General features: G+C 34.3%; 5 protein-coding genes and 1 pseudogene across 7 annotated transcripts in view; 5 read left to right on the top strand and 1 right to left on the bottom strand.

Annotated features, from left to right (window-relative positions):
• Positions 1 to 16,035, top strand: part of LOC11410058 (lon protease homolog 1, mitochondrial) — a 34,740-nt gene extending 18,705 nt beyond the window's left edge. The window contains exons 19-20 of the mRNA XM_024782894.2: positions 14,853 to 15,365; positions 15,680 to 16,035. Coding sequence (XP_024638662.1) covers positions 14,853 to 15,365; positions 15,680 to 15,865 — 699 coding nt within the window. The 3' untranslated portion in view covers positions 15,866 to 16,035. The remainder of the gene's footprint in view (positions 1 to 14,852; positions 15,366 to 15,679) is intronic.
• LOC11412324 (uncharacterized) lies at positions 1,845 to 3,870 on the top strand. Its single transcript, XM_003591168.4, has 6 exons — positions 1,845 to 2,026; positions 2,263 to 2,475; positions 2,629 to 2,802; positions 2,918 to 3,024; positions 3,175 to 3,431; positions 3,533 to 3,870. Exons 1-6 carry the CDS (start codon positions 1,946 to 1,948, stop codon positions 3,868 to 3,870), a joined length of 1,170 nt encoding a protein of 389 aa, XP_003591216.3. The 5' UTR covers positions 1,845 to 1,945.
• LOC11407199 (uncharacterized) lies at positions 4,468 to 10,307 on the bottom strand. The gene is made up of 3 exons (XM_003591167.4): positions 9,944 to 10,307; positions 9,196 to 9,311; positions 4,468 to 5,490 (listed from the first exon to the last, which is right to left on the bottom strand). Exons 1-3 carry the CDS (start codon positions 10,049 to 10,051, stop codon positions 5,106 to 5,108), a joined length of 609 nt encoding a protein of 202 aa, XP_003591215.1. The 5' UTR covers positions 10,052 to 10,307; the 3' UTR covers positions 4,468 to 5,105.
• On the top strand, positions 12,952 to 14,198 carry LOC25484691 (RNA pseudouridine synthase 1). Its single transcript, XM_013613610.3, has one exon. The coding sequence runs from the start codon at positions 12,961 to 12,963 to the stop codon at positions 13,963 to 13,965; it is 1,005 nt and encodes a 334-aa protein (XP_013469064.3). The 5' UTR covers positions 12,952 to 12,960; the 3' UTR covers positions 13,966 to 14,198.
• Positions 16,036 to 16,182: 147 nt separating the features above from the next.
• On the top strand, positions 16,183 to 19,244 carry LOC11412323 (transmembrane protein 18). Of its 3 annotated transcripts, none has more exons than XM_024782909.2 (4): positions 16,183 to 16,452; positions 17,214 to 17,319; positions 18,489 to 18,588; positions 18,726 to 19,244. In XM_024782909.2, the coding sequence occupies exons 1-4, from the start codon at positions 16,354 to 16,356 to the stop codon at positions 18,754 to 18,756; spliced, it is 336 nt and encodes a 111-aa protein (XP_024638677.1). In that variant the 5' UTR covers positions 16,183 to 16,353; the 3' UTR covers positions 18,757 to 19,244. The 3 variants fall into 3 exon arrangements, with proteins under 3 accessions (XP_024638677.1, XP_039685521.1, XP_039685519.1); XM_039829587.1 differs by having other exon boundaries at positions 18,489 to 18,600; XM_039829585.1 differs by having other exon boundaries at positions 18,489 to 18,636; positions 18,725 to 19,244.
• Positions 19,245 to 20,354: 1,110 nt separating this feature from the next.
• Positions 20,355 to 21,690, top strand: LOC112421365 (RNA pseudouridine synthase 1-like; annotated as a pseudogene).
• The last annotated feature ends 2,156 nt before the right edge of the window (positions 21,691 to 23,846 follow it).

Below are 23,846 nucleotides of genomic sequence, written 5' to 3'. Positions count from 1 at the left end.
CATTTGAATTCCCTAGAATTCTAAATTCATCAAAATTTCTCAATTACCCCATCCAAACACACTCTAAGTTTGGATAGGGGAATATTTGGAGGGAATGTAATGTTTTGAAGGAATTCAAATACCTTGAGGTGAATTCCATTGTTTGGATAATAGTTTGAAGAATTTTCAAAATGATGGAAATTTATGAAGTATTTTGTTCAAGTTAAATGTAGAGAAATTCAAATGACACCTAAAAGTTAAGAATTTCAAAATTCTTCATTGTCATATTTTTTCAAATTTTACATTTTGGTCTTCAAACTTTCGAAAATTTTCAATTTGACCCCAATAAATTTATAAAAATTGCAAATTGACCCCTCAAATTTACCAAAAATTATAATTTGGCCCCTAAAAAATTTTGAAATTTGCAAATTGACCCCTAATTTCATTTTCAAATTTGGCCCAAAAAATTTGCAAATTTATAAAAGTTGCCCAAAAATGATGCCAATAAATTTTTTATTACTCCATCCAAATAATAATATTTAAGAATAAAAGCAATTTAATTGAATCATTTAAATTACCTAGAATTCTAAATTCTTCAAAATTTCTCAAATACTTCATCCAAACACACTCTAACACACTCTAAGAGCGTGTTTGGATAGGGGAATGTTTTGAGAGAATTCAAATACTTTGATGTGAATTCCATTGTTTGGATAATAATTTGAAGAATTTTCAAAATGATGGAAATTTATGAAGTATTTGGTTCAAGTTAAATTTAGAGAATTTCAAATGACACCAAAAAGTTAAGAATTTCAAAATTCTTCATTGTTATAATTTTTCAAATTTTGCATTTTGGTCCTCAATTTTTCCAAAATTTTCAATTTGAACCAATAAATTTATAAAAAATTGCAAATTGACCCCTTAAATTTTCCAAAAATTATAATTTGACCCCTCAAAATTTTTGAAATTTGCAAATTGACCCCTAATTTCATTTTTCAAATTTGGCCCAAAAAAAATTAAAATTTATAAAAGTTACCCAAAAATATGACAATATTTTGTTTATTACTCCATCCAAACAATAATATTTAGGAATGAAAGCAATTTAATTGAATCATTTGAATTACCTAGAATTATAAATTCTTCAAAATTTCTTAATTACCCCATCCAAACACACTCTAATGTTACCAATGAACTCGTCCAAAATCATGTGGTTAGGTTTAGCAAATTTCACAGTTAACCAAAGATTACCTAGCTATATATATAGTGCGCATTAGTATTGTTAATTTTTATGTTGAAAGTGAGGATCAAGCTCTTGACCTCCTTATCACTTCACTTCTTAACTCTTGACAATGAAATGTAAAATGGAAATTACTATAAACCTTATATACCTACAAATATAATTTCCATTTTACATTTTTCTATTATTCTCTTTTCAACGACTTTATCAAGAGTAGCAACATGTACATTTGTTTTATATGCAATAAATAATATATTCATTTTGTTAGTTAAAAAAGAATGAATATGTACCAAAATTTTAGAATGAGGGAGTAATAGAGTGATTTGATTCATGTTATGTTCTAGTTAAAACATAAGATTAATTTGGTGTGTTTAATGATTGGTGTACAATACGATACGTCTACGCTTTTGTTGATGTAGTATATAGTGAGTTGGAAATTGTACAGTGTAAGGGGATAAGAAGCTTCTACTTTAGAAGTTTTTATCTCAAATTGCCTTTTATCTTTATAACAATCAAGTGGGTGCGCCTTTTCAAAATAAAACAAAAATCATTGATAACATTCATAATTTCATATACTATATAAACAAACCCGATCAAGAGAAATATAAACACACATATTCAGAGTCACACACCAATAACATACATTATCGATCTTAGTTGAGTCATCATTACAAAGCGAACCATATAAAACTCATTCCTCTCTAGTATCCACACTTGAAACGGGTCCTATATATGGAACACATTAACGAGTATGACTGGAACATGACTCACTTACTATCCAACAATGATGATGCTCAAACTACATATAATATGGTACTTTTTAATTTGTTTTTGATATGTAACCTATGTTTGTTAGATTTTTTTTCTCATCACTCTCTTTCTCAGTTCGTGCTTCTAAATTAATTTCCTTCATTAATATTACGTGCATTATATTAAGGCATTCATTATCTCCCACTACACACACACACACGTACCATGCATGTTTTGTATATGGAGGCATTTACTGAACAACATTAATTTTGTATTTTATCTCTTCTAATTAATGTCAGGATAATTATCTGAAGTTGAGAGAAATATCCCAGCATACGCTACCCCTCGGGTTGAAACTCACATTGACTCCTGAGATGCTTCCATTCACAGAACAAAACATGAACGATGATACTAAAATCACAACTTCATTCCAACTAGAAGAAATTAAGAAAGTTGAGAAGTTGAAGGCTGTTCATTTTCCAATGTATATGCTCATCATTGGGTTTTTTAAGGTATATATTACTGTACTAACTATTACTACTAGTATATAATATTTGACTTGTATAATAGTCAAATTAATTAAGTGTTTCTAAAAATCCCAAAATATTCGAGGTTTTTTATTATATAATAAAATATTTGTCTCATATTACATGCTGCGCATGCAGATTGAGGCTAAATATCCTGCGGATTTGGTAGCTAAGTTTTATTATGCTAAACGAAAATTGGTGTGGGAGATATTGCGTGATGGTTTAAAGGAAAAGATTGAAATACATTGGCAAAACATTTCAGCCATTCGAGCTGTTCTTGAGGATAATTTACCCGGTATTCTTGAAATTGAGGTACTTCTTTCTTTAATAAATAGTCTTTTTTTACACTGTGATAAGCTATGCAGACACATTCACATCAAGAAAACTATGTATAGATGTTAATTTTCATTGGATTTGTTTTTTACAGCTAGACAAAGTTCCATCCTTCTTTCGTGAGATAGAACCAAAGCCTGGAAAGCATACTGTGTGGACCTTATCTCAAGACTTCACTCATGGTCAAGCTTCCAAATACCGGTATGTATTTCTTTTTAACCACATTATTACACTTTCATCTTTTTACTTTTGGATGAAAACACACAAATAGATTCATTCAATCATATTCAGCTTGATTGTACATACAATATATCATTTTGTCATTGATGGCAAATATTTCTTTCTACTCAGGAGGCACTATCTTCAATTCCCTCCGGGAGCTCTTGACCAATACTACGCAAAGCTCTTGCAATGTGATAATCGATTGATGGAATTGAGTCAGAGACCATTTCCTAGTTCACATGCTATTTATTTTGATTCACATTTAGATCAGAGGACAACACAACTTAATTTTAGTCATTATTCAGAAACCTCCTTGGTTATGGACCAACAAATTCAACAATTTGGCACATTGCCTCTAATTTCAAATTATAACAACCCAACTTCAGGTAGCAAAAATTTCCATTAGTTATAGTATTCCATAATAATACATGTGTGCTCATCACAACAACATTAGCACTTCTAACATAAAAAACATCATATGTTATAGATGAGTCGATCAACAATCAAATGCTTCAAGATCCGATGATGTCCACATCTTGGAGTCAAGGCTTTCATTATGACACTTCACTTTCAATGGAGTCTGTCCCACGAGCAAGTTGCATACAAGCACAACCAAGTGGACCAGATTGGTTAAAATATGAACTGCCAAGTCACATTAATAACATGTTGCTAGGAGGCTACCATATCCCAGAAAATGAATTCAACACAACACATATGAGTGATAGTGCCAGTGTAGTTTGCCCAAATGTTGCTCAATCAATTGATGCGAGTCTTGTTTACCACGCCAATACAAGCACACAGTTTGATTGGTCTATGTTCACTTGATTTCTCATGAAACTCACTCCATGCCATATTAAGTCTTTTTTTCCACATAAATTAAGAGAAGCTGTAAATAAATAATAAGTGTGTAACAACTTTGCAAAATTGTCAATAATTAACCATTATTATTACATTTGGGCTGTGAAAATGGAAGTCTATCTTGGTGCAAGTGATATGTGGTAAGCTGTTAAACAGGAGAGCGTGAAGTTTCATACCTGTCCTTAAATTCATGTGACATACATGTCTTCATGTCCACTTTTATTCAATCCAGACCCTGAATGTGTGCCATCGAAGAAGACGCTTCGTTCTTGACCCTTATCAAAGAATTTGTTGGTTGTCCCCTCATTTATAGCATGTTTGCTTCCACATTGATGTGGAGCTGAACACAAGGTTGGCAAACTCTACAAAGCATAGCTTCTGTCCCACCGTGGCTTGTTACCGTGAATTCACGATTTACCAAACACGCACTTAGAGTAGGTGAAGTTGAATTCAAATGGAGCTCTAACTCTAACTAAGGATGTCAGACGACTTGCATCTTTAGAAGAGACCACTTTGGAGCATTTATTTTTGCTCTCTCCAATAATATTGGTCTGTTTGTTTGTGAAAGCTTACCTCTATGCTTGGTCTTCAGATAGCATGGCAAAGAGGTTTTAGAATAAGTTGTAGTAGAATTCAACTCTAGTCGCTATCCAGCTAATCAAGGATGGATGTTTTTTAGTTCACATCTTTCCTACTCATCAAGTAGATGTGCAGATTTTTCTATTCACCCGGAAGCATATTTACCATGAAGCAAACCAAAGATTGTCATCAATGCAATTAAAGAGACATCAGTTTTAAGGAATACGAGAAATAAGAGAAAATTTAAAGATTAAAATAAAATTGTAACTTTTTTGCAATCTATTGTGCACCACCTACACTCTAGATTTTGCCCAAACAATAATTATGTTCAAAAAAGTGTTGCTAATATTTCCCCTAGCATGAACCATGACATTAAGTTCATAATCCTCACACCTCCTAGCCTTCGCAAATTCAACAATGAAAAATTGGGGGATCGACACTTTGGTAAAGTTTCATCATTCAAACTCTTCAATTATATGAAAGGCATACAAGGTGTCTGAGGCATAATACACAGCTTTGATGGCTGGAACGATTCTTCTGAACTCTAGTGAAGTCCTACAAGTTCTACAGTATATTTACCAGATGTGATCACTTCCCTTACAGAAACTTGTTGAACTCCCTGGTCAAGTCTTTGAAATCGATAAAGGTGATTTGCCAGAACCTTCTGATATTGCTGCAGGATCAGAGGACCTGGTGGCGGGATCAGAAGACCTGGTGGCAGTTTCATCTGCACCGTCCAAATTTGTTTCACTGAAGCTTCTCTTCTTTGATGGAGTGATCAAACTTGTATTTTCATTTTCTTTCAGCTTTCCTTTACCTTTTTCTTTTCTGCTGTCAGCCTCCTTATCGGGTTGTGGTTCTCCATTTAGAAGTGGAAATAAAGGAGGTTCCTGGCCACTCAATCGGCAAAACACTCTTTCAACAGTCTCACTTATCTCCTTTCCCAGGCCATTGTTGTCTAAAATTAAATCCCAAACTGATTTTGATGCTTTCTCAAGAACAGAAGCTCTGCATGAAATAGGCATGGGTATCAGAAATATGTGCATTGCATAAAGTCTAGTATAGTAGTATAAGATAATGACCCAAAAACATGTAGCAAGACTAAACAGAGAAACCTTACCGTGCACGCCTATTTTATTATAATTCATTCCAAAAGTTGCACACTGCCCAAAAAACTAAGAGGCGCTACCGTATCTATATAATTACCAAGACAGCCTGCTAACAGATCCAAAAAAGTAGCGTCTACTTTCCACATGCAAAACTAATATAAGGAAGCAACTACAGAGTAAACTCCTATTTCAGTCCATAATAAAGATATAAATGTCATTGCCAAGATTTTCTTAAAAATTTGGACATCAATGCCCTCGATCAAAGAAAATGACATGAAATTCACCCCTACAAAAATTGACATTTAATACTTCAATCCCGTGGTTTGTACATGGAATAATGACTTTCATGACACTTTTCATGATGATAGCAAATAGCAATAAATTGGCGGCAAAATTCTTCCGAGAACCAAAATATCGACCCGTATATCTTCGGAGGACTGGAATATAGTTTAATTTTACATCTTAATTATAATCATATGCAGCAAGTAGGGCTGGAAATGAGTCGAGTCGAACCGAACCTGCCTGAGCTCGGCTCGGCTCGACTCGATAAGAATTGGTTCGGCTCGAAACTCGGCTCGAGTTCGACACGAACTATTTTTTCAGCTCGAGTTCGGCTCGTTTAAAGTTCACGAACAGTTCGGTTCGGCTCGTTAGGTTGCTCAACTCGTCCAAAAAAATTATAGAAAAAAAAAATTAATTTATAGATCTTTGATATTATATATATATATATATATATATATATATATATATATATATATATATATGTATATATATATATATATATAAATTAAATATTAAATTAAAATAAAAGTTCCCACAAGCATGCATATAATAGACATAAATTATATAAAGTTAAAGGTTGCATAAATACGAAGAAAAATATCTGATACAAGTAACAGAGACAAAAATCCAACAAAATTCAATTAGCTGTGAACAAAATTCATAATATTCTTTTACTTTTAAACTCCAACTGCTCTTCCCTTCAAGACAAAATTGTATTCAGCCACATTTGCCACATTTGAATTAAATTTTTTTAAAAACTAACTCAAATTGATTTATATATATAATCGATAATCGAGACATCTCATTAACCTAACGAGTCGAACTATATGTAGCTCAAGTTCAGCTCATTTAATTAACGAACTTAATTTTCAGCTCAAGTCCAGCTCGTTAGGTTCATGAACCAAGTTCAACGGATTAGATATCGAGTTGAATGTCGAACTATAATCTAGTTGATTCGGTTCATTGCCAGCCCTAGCAGCAAGTAAAATTTTGTCCTTCTTTTTCATTTATCTATGTTTATTAAGATTTAGCCTATTTCACAGGATTTGATTATTTAACTAGAATCTCTACTAAGACTATTTCATACAAAGAGGTTTAATGGCTGTAAAAAAATAGATACAAAAAATTCAAAATAAAAGAAAGGGGTTTTCAACTTTTCAAGCATTCTTCCTTCAAAAAAAAAAAAAAAAACTCTTCAACCATTCTTTTGGCTAGCCTTTAAGAAGTGTATAATCAAGCTACATCCCAGCCTAGATATGTCAACAGAAAGAGTAAAGAGAGCAACTCCGCAAATGGAAAAAAGAGCGAACGGAGCAAAAAAATTGCACATAATTACAAGCAAGCCCTGGCTGGAGAAGAGGGGTTTTATTTGGTGTGCCAGGTAGATTTGAATTTTGGAATGAGAAGAAGTTGAGAGGGTACAAGTAAGGAAACGTTAAAATAGTAAAAGTTAAACTGGGTTTGTCGTATTCGGGTACTGGCCATGTCTTTGGTTGCTAAACTACATCAAAACTGTAAGAAAGTTAAAATTGGGTGTGTCGTATTCAGGTACTGGCCAGTGGCCATGTCTTTGGTTGCTAAACTGTATCAAAGCTGTATTTAAGACGTATTAGGGAAAAACCAAAACAAGCAAACTTATTGGATACACATTCACATTGACACGTGTATCAGTATTGGACTGGATACATATCGGACACTAATGCTTTTCCATTATTTGTTTGCACAGGTCTTTTCAACCCAATAATCCGAGGGCCACGGTATATTCCTAGACCCTGCTATCCTACATCTATTTGGAAATCAGAAACAAACTTGCTCCACGTCAGCATTAGCAGTTATGTTAGTGAAATTTATGCAAGTGTAGATATCAAGTTGGACCTTACGGGGAGATTCCAACTTTATATAAATATAAAGTTTTACATTCGCATTACAAATGTTTTCATTGGCACAGTGGTTAAGCCAATTCATGTGCAAAACATGTTCCTAGTGAACTATTTTTTTGCATTTTCATTGTACGGCAGTTAATGTCGGGAACATATTGCCGCATCAGTTGTGTATATTTATAAATATTATATACACCATTCACATTATAAATGTTTTCGTTGGGGTAGGGGTTAAACCAATTCATGTGCAAAATATGTTGCTGGATTGCTTTCTAGTGAACTTTTTTTTGCAGACTTTATAAAAGGGTATAGGCGCTCGATATTATTAGGGTACCTATCCAAGGAACCATACAATACAAAAGGCGTAGGTGCTCTGAGATTGTATACATGTATTATTAGGGTACCAATCCAAGGAACCAAATACAAATATTATTTTGGCCCCCACATGTGCTCTTCGGATTTTCAGCAAGATGATTAAGGGGATGAAAATATTATTGATGGGAGGTTTAGAACTCAACTCCATTCTATGACGTAGTGCAGATAGGCAAACTAAAATCAATAGGACAGGATAAAACTATAGATTTTAAACATGACCTAGCTTTACTTTTGAGAGAACATAATCAAGACAACAATCCTTGATCCCATCAGCCAAGAAATCCTCTGGTTAGAGGAATATGTCATGCAGGATCAAGCATGGAAAATTAGTGGACATATAGAACATTTCTACTACGGATAACTTCATAGAGAATAAACTTCGATTCTTCAAAATCTTCCCTCTCTTTCATTCAAATTTTTTTAAAAAATTAATTATAACCACATAATGGTGCAGGCAGGATGGATAAATAATTTACACATTTTGGGAAGCAAGTTGGGAGTTGGAGAATTTCAAGATCTTCAAATATTCACACTTCACACTATACTTTTATATGGGGCAAGAGATTTGAAGCCAAACCCAAGAATAAGACTTTTTTGTTTTAGTGAAGGAAAACATACGCAAAACAAAGGTGGCTAATTATAACTGTTCGTAGCATGGGTATTGTTCATGCAAATGTAGCACTGTCTCTGTGGCAGATTTAGTCTATACTGTATCTAGTTATTCTACTAGCTTCATTTGCCTCAAGTTAGAAAGTTGTGATTAGACTAATCTCAAGTACACAGATTTCATCTATATTTCATATGAGGGATTGAATGGCTGAGACAGCAAACACTTACAGAATAGAATTTTACTTGTCTCTCTTTTTTAATGGAAAGAGTTTTTTCTTCTTTTGAAGAATAGGTTGTGCAGCCTATACAATGCCAAACTAAACGGTGCGAAATAGAGTATATCATTAGCCCAACATGCAACAGACACAAAAAAAAAAAAAAAAAAAAAACTTTTTGAGTTCCCAACAAAGGGATCAACATTAGGTCCAAAAATAAATATAAGCAAATCTGTGACTTACTCAAGCTCTTGGCGAAGCGCATCAAATAGCTCTCTTTTGGTCTGTTTCTCAGCACCAGGGGTGTTCAGAACCTTACTCTGTTCAGCCATCTTTATAGTAGTACTCTTGAGTTCCTCCTACAAAAAAAAAAAAAAAAAACAGCACAAAACTTATCACAATAAACTTTAAGACATCTCACAACTTGTAAACCAATTATACCAAAATTCAAAATAAATGGAAGAAAATTAGTAGACATGTCAAGCCTAAGAAACAAACACTACTCTGATAATAATTTGAGAAAGTGAATGTAATTGAATTTTTTTTTTTTTGGTGGCCGGGATTTAAACCCCGGACCTTGCCAACTTAGCTAAAGTAATTGAATTTAACTGTAGCTTCCACGTGTCGAACACCAAACCCCTCTTAATTATAACGGTTTAAATATAATTTTAGTCCCTACAACTATAGTGTTATTGTGTTGTATGTTTTTTTTTTTTCAAATTCACAAATTGGAAAGAAAAAAAAAATGCTTTTTCGACATGTGGACATGTGGCGTGATTTTATTGGGACATGTCAGACTAAAACCAACAATTTTTTAATATACAAGACTAATTTTATCAAAATAAAAAAACTTACACCACCAAAGAAAACGTTATAATTGCACAAGACTAAAAGTATATTTAAACCTATTATAATTTACAAAAATCACAAACTAATTAGCACCAGAAAAATAGAGAACAATAAAATTGGAAAAAAGGAGGGTAGAAACTACATTGGCTTTGAGCTGATTGATGATCTTCAACCTAAGAGCATCAATTGTTCCGTCGTTCATCAGCGACTCTAACACATCTTCGGGAGTGATCACCGAAGAAGAAGCCATAAGCAATAGCAGTCACCGTCGAAGTCTATTCGATTTCGCGAGAAGCCAGAATATGGAAGAATTTGGATATTGGTTTGTATCGATGGATATAGACAAATGTTGGATATGAAAACGCAATAATTGGTGGTCGTATTATGGTTGCAGTGGGAGTTTCGAGGAAATTGAAATTTGGAAAACCCTAATTTTCTGATGAGGGAAGGAGGGAGGATGAAGACTATAGCGCGAAATCAATAGATCTATCAAACACACATCTGGCAGTAAGTCTGATGTGCCCCACGCTCATAAACTATGTTCACTTTATTTTTTCTTTAATTAAATAACAAGACCTCGACCCGGGCGATGCACGTTTTTTTTTTTTGTTGTTTCGTTTTTTTTTTTTTTTACAGTATATTTATTTGTCGATATGTATAAATGTATTTTTGTATTTCTCTCTGTTTCAAAATGAGTATCGCTTTACATTTTCAATACAATTTTAATTATTTTCTTTCAACTTTATCCTCTCTAATTTTTTCTCTCACACAATTTTCAATGCAACTTTAAGTTTGTCTTTTTCTTATAAAGTAAGGGCAATTTAGTAAAAAGTGTTATGTCTAATGAATATTTCATTTCATTCCTTAATATGTGTGCAATGGGCTAAAGCGACACTCATTTGAAACGGATGGAATATATCTTACTCTCTCCCTTCTTTTTTAAGTGTCACGTTAGGATAAATTTTTTGTTCCTATTTAACTGTCACTTTCAAAGTTCAATGCAACATTAAATGTTGTTTTACCAATATTGTTCTTAGTTATTTATTGCGGAGATAAAAATATATTAAATGAGATATTAAATGAATAAGGTCATTATAGTAAAAGTATAGCTTATTGCATCAAAAGTGGTATCAATTATTGATTGTCTTGGTTTGTGTAAAATGTCAAAATATGACAATTAAAAAGGAACAGAGGTAGTAATAAATACTACAATGATATTATTGAATAATTTAAATTTAAATTATTGAATAATCTAAAAGAGTAATGGTGTGTTTGTTTCAAGTTTACCAAATTTATTCTTAAGAATAACATTCCTTGGAATATAAATATGGAAATTTTATTTCAAGGTGTTTAGGAAAAATATGTTTGGTTAACTTTATAATATTCTTAGGAACCATAAAAATAAGGATTATAATAGATAACTATTTATGAATTTATTCTCATCTCCATGGGAACTTTATTCTCACCCTTTTCTTTGGGAAAATTTTCTATTCTCAGTAACATTTTATATCCGAAAATAAAATTTAGTAAACTTGTAACAAACATATGCATATACATTCCTATCATTTTATTCTCGTGAATCAACAAATATAACATGAAACATTCATCATTAACTAAGACATCAGTCCAAGTAGCATGACACCATTCAAGTGTCTCCATACAGTATGAAGATTTTGAGTTGAAAGTGTCAATAGTAACTAATACAGTTTAAGATATCATACCTTGATTTCTCTTCTTTTTTTTGTTCTAAAAAATAGCATTAATATCAAAATTAGGTTAGTGATCATACCATTAATATGTTATTATGGACGAAATTTGCATCACAATCACATTTTTTAGGAGAAATCGAAAGAAAAAGGGGAAGAAATAGATGAAAACCGCTACCTTCTGGGTTGAGATTGAAGGAATTAGGTTGACAACCGTTCAATGTTCAATTATGGAAAGAAAAAAAAATGGATTGATTGGTTTTTTAAAAAGGGCGTTTGGTATTGGATATGAGGTAGTGGAAGCAAAATTACATCACACAAACAACCATTGGCCTAGTGGTCAGAATGTGTACATGGAACCATAATGTCGCGGGTTTGAATCTCCGTAGAGAATGTTGGGTAAAGTTGTAAAGTGTAAGCAATATGGTATCTAGTTTGATATTTTTTCCCTTTGGTTTGGTTTGGTTTTCTGTTTGGTAGGATTTGAACCCAAACTTTGAATTTTTTATCTCATAACTCAACCCAATTGAGTTATCAAAACAATCCTACTAATTATATAACTTTTTTTTAAGAAACTCCTTTTTAGCAAATACTTGATTATAGAGCTCTAGTAAACAAGAACAATTTGCTAAATGTATTAAATTTAGTGTTGGTGAAAGAAAAAACATTAATTGCAGATTTAGGTTTTCAAATCCCTTAATATGATTCCTTAACAGTTAAGAAATATGTGACAAAATTGTCTCTCGTAGTTGTAGAAATGAATTTTATAGCTTCACATATATACATGGAAAGCAATTCTTGTGCATTTGCCACAACTTGTTTGCATCGTTTGATAAAGACTAATATTTATAGTTCTAGGACTGTACTCCGCTATAAGGCAAGTCTAATGCCGATGTTTTCGTAAAGAGAAATGATATTTGTACAACTTTCTCTCTCATACTTATAATATCTTCTTATTTTTTCTCTTTTTTTTTTTCTCTCCATTGTTTTTGACCAATAAAAAAAGAGCACAACAAAGTTGTCCCAAAAATTATAGCAAAAAAAATTGTTCAAATATCACTCTTTCGTAAATTAAAAACATTAACAATTCTTCCAAGTTCCAACCTCTCAAGGAGGATACAGTGAAAGCGCAAATGGTATAGGATTTTAATAATTATGTTGATGATACATCGTTGAATGCGACACTATTTAGTGTCTTTTATGAAATAAATTATTTAAATTAAAAGAGATTAATATAATATAAATCATCAAAGATAAACAACCCAAAACTTGACAATTGCAATACATCATTCCTTAAGTGATACGGAGAAGAAAAAAAGATGTTGGAAAATTGAATATTTATTTTTCCTAGATATGTTTATAAATTATAATTTTTTTAAAGAATCATAAATTATAATTTATTTCTTTAAAATCTACTCGAAATATTTTTTCATTCTCAACATAAAACAAAACCATGCTGAAGCACCACCACCACCACCACCATTTCAGAAACCAGTGCAAGCCGCCATCCCCACCACCCTCCCCCGCCATCCCCACCGTCGTAGCAATGTCGTCACCACCCCATCTTTCCGAAAACACCCCTACAGTCTTATCAAATTACCCAATACCACTCTCACCTCAACTTCCCGCAATCTCAAAGCAAATCGAACTCAACAGAGCCACAATCGCTACTTCAAACTCCGAACTCTTCTCTCTGGCACAAACCCACATCATTTACGAAGATGAATATCTTCTCGCAGTTAACAAACCGCAAGGAATCTACTGCGACAATGTCCTCACCTCGCTTCAATCACAAAGCACCGTTGGATCAGAGCTTCATCTCGCGAATCGACTCGATCGGGATACGAGTGGTGTAATGCTTATAACGAAGTCGCACAAGATAGCTTCAAAGCTTGTTAAAGCTTTCACTGATCGTGAAGTGAAGAAAACGTATATTGCTTTTTGCACCGGTCGTGTTCCTGATTGGAAAACGATTACTGTTAAATCCGGTCACGGAAGATCGAAATTTGGTGCGTGGAGAGTGTATGGTTTTTCTGATTCCGGTCGTGGGTTACCGGGTGGATCGGTTGTTCGTGAAATGGAAACTTCGTTTGAGTTTTTATCAGTTAACGGAAAAGGGGGTTTTAGGGAGGTGACGGAGTTAGGGTTCGAAGAAGGGAATGTGGTGGTTGTTGAAGAAAAAGCTGTGAAAATGGAAGGTGATGATGAGAATGAGATTGTTGTGAGAGCTTATCCTAGGAGTGGAAGAACACATCAGATTCGATTGCATTGTCAATATTTAGGGATTTCGATAATCGGGGATGTAAAATATGAGGGGGTGTATGAATGGAAAGGTAGGGTTTATGATGGTCATCATCTTCATGCGGAGACATTGTCGTTTGATCATCCTGTTACGGGTGTTCGTGTTATGTTTCGTGCACCTCTTCCGCAGTGGGCGAACCAGGCGCTGCAATTGTAACCTTAATGCGTGTAGAATCAGTGTTCTAGGTAGATGATGATAGCCTGCAATTTTGTGAGGTTCTTGCTAGCTTATTTTGTTTCAAGAATTTGTTATCTTACATTTTGGTTTTGAATTGTACATGATAGCTTTGCATCTGTTTGCACAATTAATGTCATTTATGTTTGATATTGTTCAGTAAAAGAAAAGTTTGATATTATAAACAAAGTTGGCAATGATTGCTATTGGGGATTCTCATGGTATTGATAATTAGTATAGTACTATATTTTTGTCAACAGTTTGTATTTATGCTAGTTTAAGTGAAGACAGTACTTGTATTTGTATCAATGACTATTGCTTAATTACATAAGCTCTATTCATTTATTTGCGGTCCATTCTAATTGAAACTACAACTATCTTGTTCATCAAAACTGCTCGTTTAATTATTTATTGTCAGGATATATCCATGAAATTCACAATCTGTCGTTGAAAACAACTGGTTTGTATATTCCGATAGCCATGTGCAGGCTTCGCTCTTATTATTCTGGCTTTTCTGTAACACATGTTCAACTGTGGCATACGAAAATGGAAATGTTGAGTCAGTTTCTTACTCAAATTCTGATACATGTGGCTCAGCCACATGTATCAGAATTTGAGTACGAAACTGCATTAATTGGGATTTTGTTTGCTTTGCTTCAATGGCTTTATGTATCGAGTGTCAGGGTGTTGTTTGCTGCCAATCACACTGAAGCAAACATCGGATATAAAGCCGTGAAGATAACCACCTATGTCAATGCTAGAACAACTCTTGAAGCCAGGAAGGGAAAAAGAAAAGGCTTCCGCTGTTGCTTTTCCCTCTGGTGCAGTGATGGGCTTTCTTCTTGCTGCAAATTGCCTGTTATTGGTAGGTTACAAAAGAAGAGGAAGATAAGGAAACTGAATCAAAGACTGTTGAGAAGGTATTGATTGATAAATCGAATTTAGATGATTTTGTTGGCAAGCCTGTCTTCCATGCAGAGCGCATCTATGATCAAACACCGGCTGGCGTTGTTATGGGACTTGCCTGGACTGCAATGGGCGGATCCACACTGTATATAGAGACTAAATTTGTTGAAGAAGGGGACGGAAAAGGAGCATTGCATATCACTGGTCAATTAGGAGATGTAATGAAAGAAAATGCTCAACTAGCTCACACAATTGCTAGAGATATACTGCGGGAGAAAGAACCAGAAAACACTTCCTTTGCCAATACAAAGATTCACCTCCATGTTCCTGCAGGGGCTACACCAAAGGATGGACCAAGTGCTGGTTGCACGATGACCACTTCTATGTTGTCCCTTGCCTTGAAGAAGCCTGTGAAGAAGGATCTAGCAATGACTGGGGAAGTGACACTTACTGGGAAGATTCTTCCCATCGGCGGGGTATGTTGAAATAATTTTATTTCATTTTTTTTTTTTTAATTTATGGATACAGAAACTTGTGCTCATCGTCTTTAATAGTCACTGGTTTCCAAGTTGTGGAATTTCTTTTTAAAAGTTATTTCTTCTTGAGTTGGATGATGCTTTTATATCTACTCACTCACCAATAGATACCATTTGTTTATTAGAAATTTAAGTAATGTAGGAACTTTGGCCCAACAAACTGATTATTATTCATCTATACCCATATTTGTCATGATTTCTTTTTGCACATTGTGTCTGGAATTGTTTGTCATGCCATGCTGTGAAAATTGCAGGTTAAGGAGAAAACTATGGCTGCAAGAAGGAGTGAGGTTAAGACTACAATATTTCCTTCGGCAAATAAGAGAGATTTTGATGAGCTAGCACCTGTAAAAGGTCTCGAAGTGCACTTTGTTGATGACTATATGCAGATCTTTGATTTGGCTTTTGGTGATGAGAAATCTCACAATGCAGAGAAGTAAATCACTAATGCCGTAGGATCTTGAGATGAAACGAGATTTCATTAACTGTATTTGAATTTCCATTTTCATTTTGTTTACAATCTTTTTAATCTCATTTCTGAAGACGACTTTAATTGATTTGAATTGTGTGTCTGGATTAAGTAATGGTAGTTTTTTTATTTTACTTTGAATTATTTCTCTCTGTTTTTGTGTAAGGAGCTGAATTATTTATTTTTGGTGAACAATGACCAGCTTTTTACATAATGTAAATGTTTAAATTTATCTGTATTATTGTAAGAACTGTTTGGATTAACTTATTTGAGCTTATCTAGTGGCATATTTGAGGTTGTATGGAAGAACATATGAAAACACCTTATGACGTGTTCATAAGCCGTTTTCAGTTTATTTCCATAAGTCACAACTTATAGCATTTCCGAAAACAATTTGAGCTAATCCGAGCAGGGCCATAATATTATGTCATTGTAGCTGTGGAGGAACACGTTGATCTTATGTCAGATCTTGTTCAGAAAATCTCTTCTGAACTTCGTTCTAACCTTCGTCCTGCAAAGGATAACTTTTTAGGGTTCTTTCATGCCATTGATTGGAAGGTACGTACTCTTCTCCCTCCAATTTCGCCGCTAACCTTCTCTTTTATTTCTATCTATTTCCTTTTTTTTAGTGCTTTATCCATTATCGAGTTTAATTGAATGTGGTTTTTTCGATTTTCTATTTATTTTGGTGTGTGAGAAATTAAATGAACTAAGCTTGAAGTGCAGCTACTGTCTTGTTTTGTGCTTGTTTGGACTGTTTGTAATTCATTGATTATCACTTCTCAGCATTGTAAGATACATGCGAGCTGTATCTTGAACTTATGGTCTGTTTGGATTGACTTATTTTTGAGCTCATGAAAAATAACTTATGCGAATAAATAAGCTTTTTTGTTAATTCATAAGTTTTCACTGTATTTACATAAGCTGTTTTTTCATAAACTACTCACAAAGCTTATTTATTTGCACAAGCTCAAAAATAAGCCAATCCAAACGAGCCCCTAATTAATACAAATCCGCGGTGTGTATCTTTTTGGACATGAATCTCATCTTGAATGAATCACTGCCTAAACTTGTGTACCAACCACTGTGATGTCAAATGGCGGCACTGAAGCGCTGTAGCATGGAGAGTTTATGTTTGTTTTTTTATATTTGGATATCACTTGTAGAAAAATAATATGGTTTTATGGATCATATTAGTTTTGGTGTTTTGAATTATCATATTCAATCTCTACCATTTTATCGTTTTAGAAATTTCTGGTTATTTGAATCCTGCAAACTTCCTAATATTGCCTTGATTTTCTTTTTTTGTTTTGTTTCAGGAACCCTGGCTACTGGGATTGTTATCATTCTATGTTCTATTGCTTCTTGTAACTATAATCTCTAGGAAGAATACCAACTTTCAGATGTGCTTGTTCCTTTTGACGTGTACGTAGCATTTCTTTTTTAATTTTATGGAATGTTATTTTTGAATAAACTATAAAGGCTTAATTAAACTGTTCTATTAGTTTTGATGTACCTCACTTCACATCTGTTTGAAGTTGTTGCCTTCTCCATGATAATCAACTTATCGCCCTGCCTTTAATTTTCTGCATTGAGCAGCGACAATGTGATATCTGAAAATAAACAGATTATGTAGTCTATTCTGTTTGGTAACATTATGGCGTAGTTTGATCCATATAGCCGATCCCACTTAGTGAGATAAGGCTTGGTTGTTGTTGTTGTTGTAGTAGTCTATTCTTTTTGGTTTTTAGCTTATATGTATACAAATCCATTTATCCTGTCATGCTTTGATGGTTGCAACTTGCAAATATACCCAAAATTATCAAAAGATTGAATATCTGGTCATGCTAACACATCGGAATTACAACTTTTTGTATAGTGAAACATTTAGATGTATGCAAAATTATCCAATTTATTTACATCAATATTTCTTTAGAATGAGATTTTTCATGATACGATCTTAGTCACTGATCAGGCAATGGAGATACAAAATAATTAGTTTGTTCAATAGCTAGTTAGAGGAGAGAGATGATCACATATAAATAATAGGGAAGAATATATAGTTTTGGATTTTTGAGTTGAAATTTGAATACCCAAGGTGCAGAGAAGATATACACTTTGTCGCTGTGCATTATTGTGTCTCAAGTACTAAGAAAGATAGGTTTATGATAGCACATTGTGGTGTAATTTGATCCATGTAGCCGACCCCATTTAATGGGATAAGGGTTGGTTGCTGCCGTTGTCTTCTTGTGTCTTAAGTCTAAACTTGTATCAGACTGATATGTCTGATCATTTCCCATGCACATTTTTTTTTTGTGCTTACATCTGTAGAATGTAATTAATAGGGAAGAATAGATGGTTTTGGGTTTTGGAGTGGAACTCCAAATGCCTGGTTTAGAGAAGATATACACATTTCCATTATGCATTATTGAGTCTCAAGTCTAAACTTGTATCGGGTCTGATATGTATGATCATTTTCCATGCACAGCTTGCGTATTTAAATCTTTTAATTCTGATGTCTCTGATATTTTTGAAGTTCTTTTATCTTTATCAAACTGATAATATAGTTTGTCTTCAAAATTGTTTTGATGCAGTGGCTGGTGTATATCTTGCTGAGAGTCTTAATAGTATTCTAGGGGAAAACTGGAAAAGCTTCTCTACTCAAAACTATTTTGATCCAAGTGGAGTATTTATGTCAGTTCTTTGGTCTGGACCTCTTCTTGCATTCGCTATGATAATCTTTAGTATTTTCCCCTATGACGCAACCATTATGCTGACGGTCATCTTTTCATATTGAATATTAACTAAATGTATCTTGTCTCTTTCTGCAGATCAACACACTCTTTTCCTTATGTTACTTGATTGTGAAGTGTAAAAGAGCTGAACTAAGACATCGTGCAAGGGCTGCTCGTAGTAAGCAGGAATAGTTGATCTATAGGGATTTCGATATTCAGGGATGTGAAATATGAGGGAGTGTATGAATGCAAAGGCAGGGTTTATGATGGTCATCATCTTCATGCAGAGACATTGTCGTTTGATCATCTCCTGTTACTGGTGTTCGTGTTATGATTCATGCAACTCTTCCGCAATGGGCGAACCAGGCGCTGCAATTGTAACCTTAATGCGTGTAGAATCCGTGTTTTAGGTAGATGATGATAGCCTGCGATTTTTGAGGTTCTTGCTAGCTTATTTTGTTTCAAGAATTTGTTATCTTATATTTTGGCTTTGAATTGTACATAATAGCTTTGCCTCTGTTTGCACAATTAATGTCATTTATGTTTGAAACTGTTCATTCAAAGAAACGTTTAATATTATAAATAAACAAAGTTGGCAATGATTGCTATTGGGGATTCTTATGGTATTGATAATTAGTATAGCTGCATAGTACTATATTTTTGGCAACAGTTTGTATTTATACTAGTTTAAGTGAAGACGATACTTGTATTTGTATCAATGACCATAGCTTAATTATGTAAGCTCAATCCATTTATTCGTGCTCCCTTCTAATTGAAACTACAAATATCTTGTTAATCAAAACTGCTAGTTTAAATTGTTATAGTCGGGATATATCTATGAAGTTCACAACCTGTCGTTGAAAACAACCGGTTTGTATATTCCGATAGCCGTGTGCAGGCTCCCCTCTTATTATTCTGGCTTTTTTGTAACACATGTTCAACTGTGGCATATGAATATGGAAATGTTGAGCGAGTTTCTTACACAAATTTTGATACATGTGGCTGCATTAATTGGAATTTTATTTGCTTTGCTTCAATGGCTTTATGTTTCGAGTGTCGGGGTGTTGTTTGCTGATAATCACCCTGAAGCAAACATCGGATATAAAACTCTCCATGAAGATAACCACTTATGTCAATGCTAGAACAACTCTTGAAGCCAGGAAAGGAAAAAGAAAGTCTTCTGCTGTTGCTTTTCGCTCTGGTGCAGTGAAGGGCTTTCTTCTTGCTGCAAATGGCCTGTTATTGCTATCTTTGATTCCCATATCAATTACCTGGACTGTATGACAGATATTATCCGACTATAAAACCAGCAAAATACCTAAACTTTAAGTCATAAAGTGGCTTGAATTGATAGTTGAAGCTGGTTTTCAGTCATGGAAATGAAGAGTGTTCAGAAGGCAGCTCTCAAAAATGATTGTAGAAATTCATAGGCAATTCAAGTCCATCCGCTGTCTTACAGAAGGAAGAGGCTACCTGTGAAAAGATTTGCACTGACTTCTCACTTAAGTGGATGATTCCACCCAGTATATCTGTGCTGCAAGATTCTTTCCTGGTTCTCTTGTTTCCAATGTGCAGGTATACTGTGTTTTTTTGTTCAATGCTAAGTTTACAACAGTAATGCTATCTCTTTAGCCATTGAGTTACTCTATTCTCATATGCCTTAGTTATTGATATTCAAATTTTTAAGATCTAAAATATTTATGGTACCATTCAATTGTTAGTCTGAAAGTGTTTTACAGATCTTGAACTCTCCCGTTGAGGAAAACTCTAAAAGAAACTTATTTTATTTGTCATTTTAGATCGTTATTGCATTAAGAATTGACTTTTATACACTGTTTTGGAGCCTATAGGCTGTTATTACCATTCATGCCGTATCATTGGGTCCAACGGGTTCAGAAGCTCAGAGACACGTCAGATCTTTCACTCCAACATTTTGATCAAGCTGGCGGTAGTTGAGTCATTGGTATCTGGTCCATTGGTATTCTTGCAATCAACTATACCTCGTCAAACATATGTAATGCTTATAATAAAATCGCACAAGGTTGCTTCGAAGCTTGTCAAAGCCTTCACCGATCACAAAGTGCAGAAAACATACATCTCTCTCTGCACCGGTCAGACACCGAATTGGGAAACGATAACCGTTAGATCTTGTTACGGTAGGTCGAAATTCGGCACACGGAGAGTTTACGTCTTTTTGCGATGCCGGTCGTGGATTACTGGGTGGATCAGTTGTCCGTAAAATGGAAACTTCGTTTGAGGTTTTATCTGTTAACGGAAAAGGGGGTTTCAGGGAGGTGGCGGAGTTAGGGTTTGAAGTGAGTGATGGGGTGGTTGTTGAAGAAAAAGCGGTGAAAATGGAGGGTGCTGATGAAGGGAATGAGATAGTCGTGAACTTATCCTAGGATTGGAAGAACACATCAGATTCAGTTTCATTGTCAATATCTAGGGATTTCGATAATAGGGGATGTAAAATACGAGGGTGTATGAATGGCAAAGTAGGGTTTATGATGGGCATCGCCTTCATGTGGAAGCGTTGTAGTTTGATCATCTTGTTACTGGTGTTCGTGTTATGCTGTGTGCATCTCTTCCCCAATGGGTGAACCAGGTGTTGTCAAATATGAACATAGACACATGGGAAATTAGTTGCCGGTTGTTTGTAGATGGTTTTGAGGTTCTGATTAGCTGATTTTGTGTCAAGAATTTGTTATATTTCATTTTGGATTTGATTGTACATAATAGCTCTTCCTCTGCTTGTACAAATAATGTCATTTATGTTTGAATTTTGATATTGTTTCACCATAAAACATGTTTCATATTGTAATCAAAGTTGACAGCGATTGCTACTGGAGATTCTTACGTGCTTCTGGATTTCTTCAATTATAGAAGTGAAGCATGCATGGTATTAAAACTTAATAATTTTGTTGCAACAGTTTGTATTTATACCACCAGTTTAAGTGAAGGTGGTGCTTGTATTTGTAAAACTACTAGGGAAGCTGAATTCATTTATTCACACACTGCAAATATTTTACTTGTTAATGAAAACTAGCAATTTAATTTATCGTTGGGGTATATCTAATAAGTTCAAATCCATCGTTTAAAACAAGTAGTTTGACTTTATATATTCTGATCGCCTTAAGCAAGCTCTCCGCTTATTATTCTGTCTTTTCTATTGCACATGTTCAACCGTGGCATATGAAAATGGAAATGTTAAGTGAGGTTCTTACACAAATTCTGATGCACGTTGCTGCTTTAATTGGAATTGTGTTTGCTTTGCTTCAATCGGTTTTAGTTTCGAGGGTCAGCATGTTTGTTGCTAATCATTCTGATGTGAATAGTAGATATTGAAAAAGCTTGATATGAGATTCAGAATCAGAGAATGGTGTTCCGGCTGACGAAGTGTGCTGAAATCCAGCATTCTAACCGTGCTTTGGAAATCTCTTCCCTTCCCAGGCTACCTGCAAACTAACACTTGGTCTCTTTCGATATGTTTCTAGGAGCTGCTTCATTTCTGTTTACCAAGTACGTATAAGTACATGACTATCTTCATGGGTGTATTTGGTGCAATAATTTTCCTCTTTCTGGGCTCATGAATGGCTTGGTGCTCATGCTAATGCCATCTTTAGTACTGTTTCCCGTTTCCCTTCTGGCTTGGTGCTCTAACCTCTATCCCTTCAGGCTTCTGTTGTTGCTTTTTGCTTTGGTGCAGTGATGGGCTTTCTTCTTGCTGCAAATGGCATGTTGGTACTATCTTTGATTCCCATATCAATCACGAGGACCTTGTCGCAGAAATTATCCGACTATGAAACCAGTAAAATACCTAAATTTAAAGTCATACACTGGCTTGAGTTGAAAGTTGAAACTGAACCTGAAGTGCTTTTTTTAACAAGGTTTTGCTATTGGATCTGCACGCTTGTCTCCTCATTCTCTTGCATTGTGTAATGCTTTTATGAGCAGAAAAGGCTGATAAACAGTGAATGTTTTAACACCAAAGGTTTTTACTGGTTTGATTATTTAAGCAATGCTTCCCTACCAATTTTCAGCATGACGATGAAGAGTGTCGGAGTGCAGCTCTCAAAAATGGTTGTAGAAGTTCATTCAAAATTCAATTCTATTCGCAGTCTTATAAAAAAAAGAGCAAAACCAGATTATGCTACCTGCATAAAGATTTCCATTGATGCCTTGCTTAAGAAAACGATCACGCCCGGTATATTGGTTATGCTTACACCTCTTATTGCTGCAACATTCTTTAGGTTTCATGTTTGGATTGCCGCGGAGTTCGGCAAATTCACGGTGGCACCGTGATTTTGTGAAACTCTAAAGTGTGGTTTTTGTCAAAGTCATTGGTACCGTGATTCAACCAAAAATGCCCAACTCTATTCCCGTATGCCTTATTATTGACATTCAAATTTTTAAGATATTTTTATTTCATCATTGGTGGCAATTTCGGCTTCAAACATTGATGGCACAAAGGATGTTTTAGTCTGTAAGTTGTTTGTTTACAGATCTTGAACTCCCAATGTCCCCATTTAGTAACTCTATAAGTACTTATTGTAGTCCGTTATAGCATTTAGAATTGACTGTTGTAAATTGTATTGGTGCCTATAGGCTGCTGTCATGAGTGTAGGATGCATTATTACTAAATTGGAGGCTAATGATAATTGCTTACGGATTACGTATGTAAGGGGTGGGGATGTGGGACTATACAAATCAAGCCAAAGTTAGATCTTGGAACCTACGCCACTTGTGTACTTCTACTTGATGGAATACTCTAGAATCATAATAAATAATGTGGTCCACGCAATAAAATGAATCATAAATAATGTGGCAGCAGCTCTTATTGGTTGTAGTTTCTGAGGCATCATCAAATGGCTTCGAATTTAAGCATCCAAATTTCTGAACAATAATAATCAAATGAATGCCGGCATCCATTGGATAATTCAGCCATGAAAATTTGTCGTCTATTCTGTTTCATTATTGTTTCAGATATCAAGCATTAACACATAGTTTTTGCTTACCATATGGGTAATCCACCCAATAAATTTTGCTACGATTTCAATTTTAACATGGGTCATATCACATTTATTATTTATTGTATAAAAAATGAAAATACTTTTTAAAAAATAAATACTATTTTTTTTGTAATATTTGCATTTATAATTTTTTTAAGCAAAATTTACATTTATAATTAAAAATGAATAATGTATTTTTTTTAATAGT

Source organism: Medicago truncatula, chromosome 1 (genome assembly GCF_003473485.1).
Source record: "Medicago truncatula cultivar Jemalong A17 chromosome 1, MtrunA17r5.0-ANR, whole genome shotgun sequence".
NCBI classification, from domain to species: Eukaryota; Viridiplantae; Streptophyta; class Magnoliopsida; order Fabales; family Fabaceae; genus Medicago; species Medicago truncatula.
The sequence above is the reverse complement of the archived record's forward strand: the minus strand, read 5'-3'. Positions and strand labels throughout refer to the sequence as shown.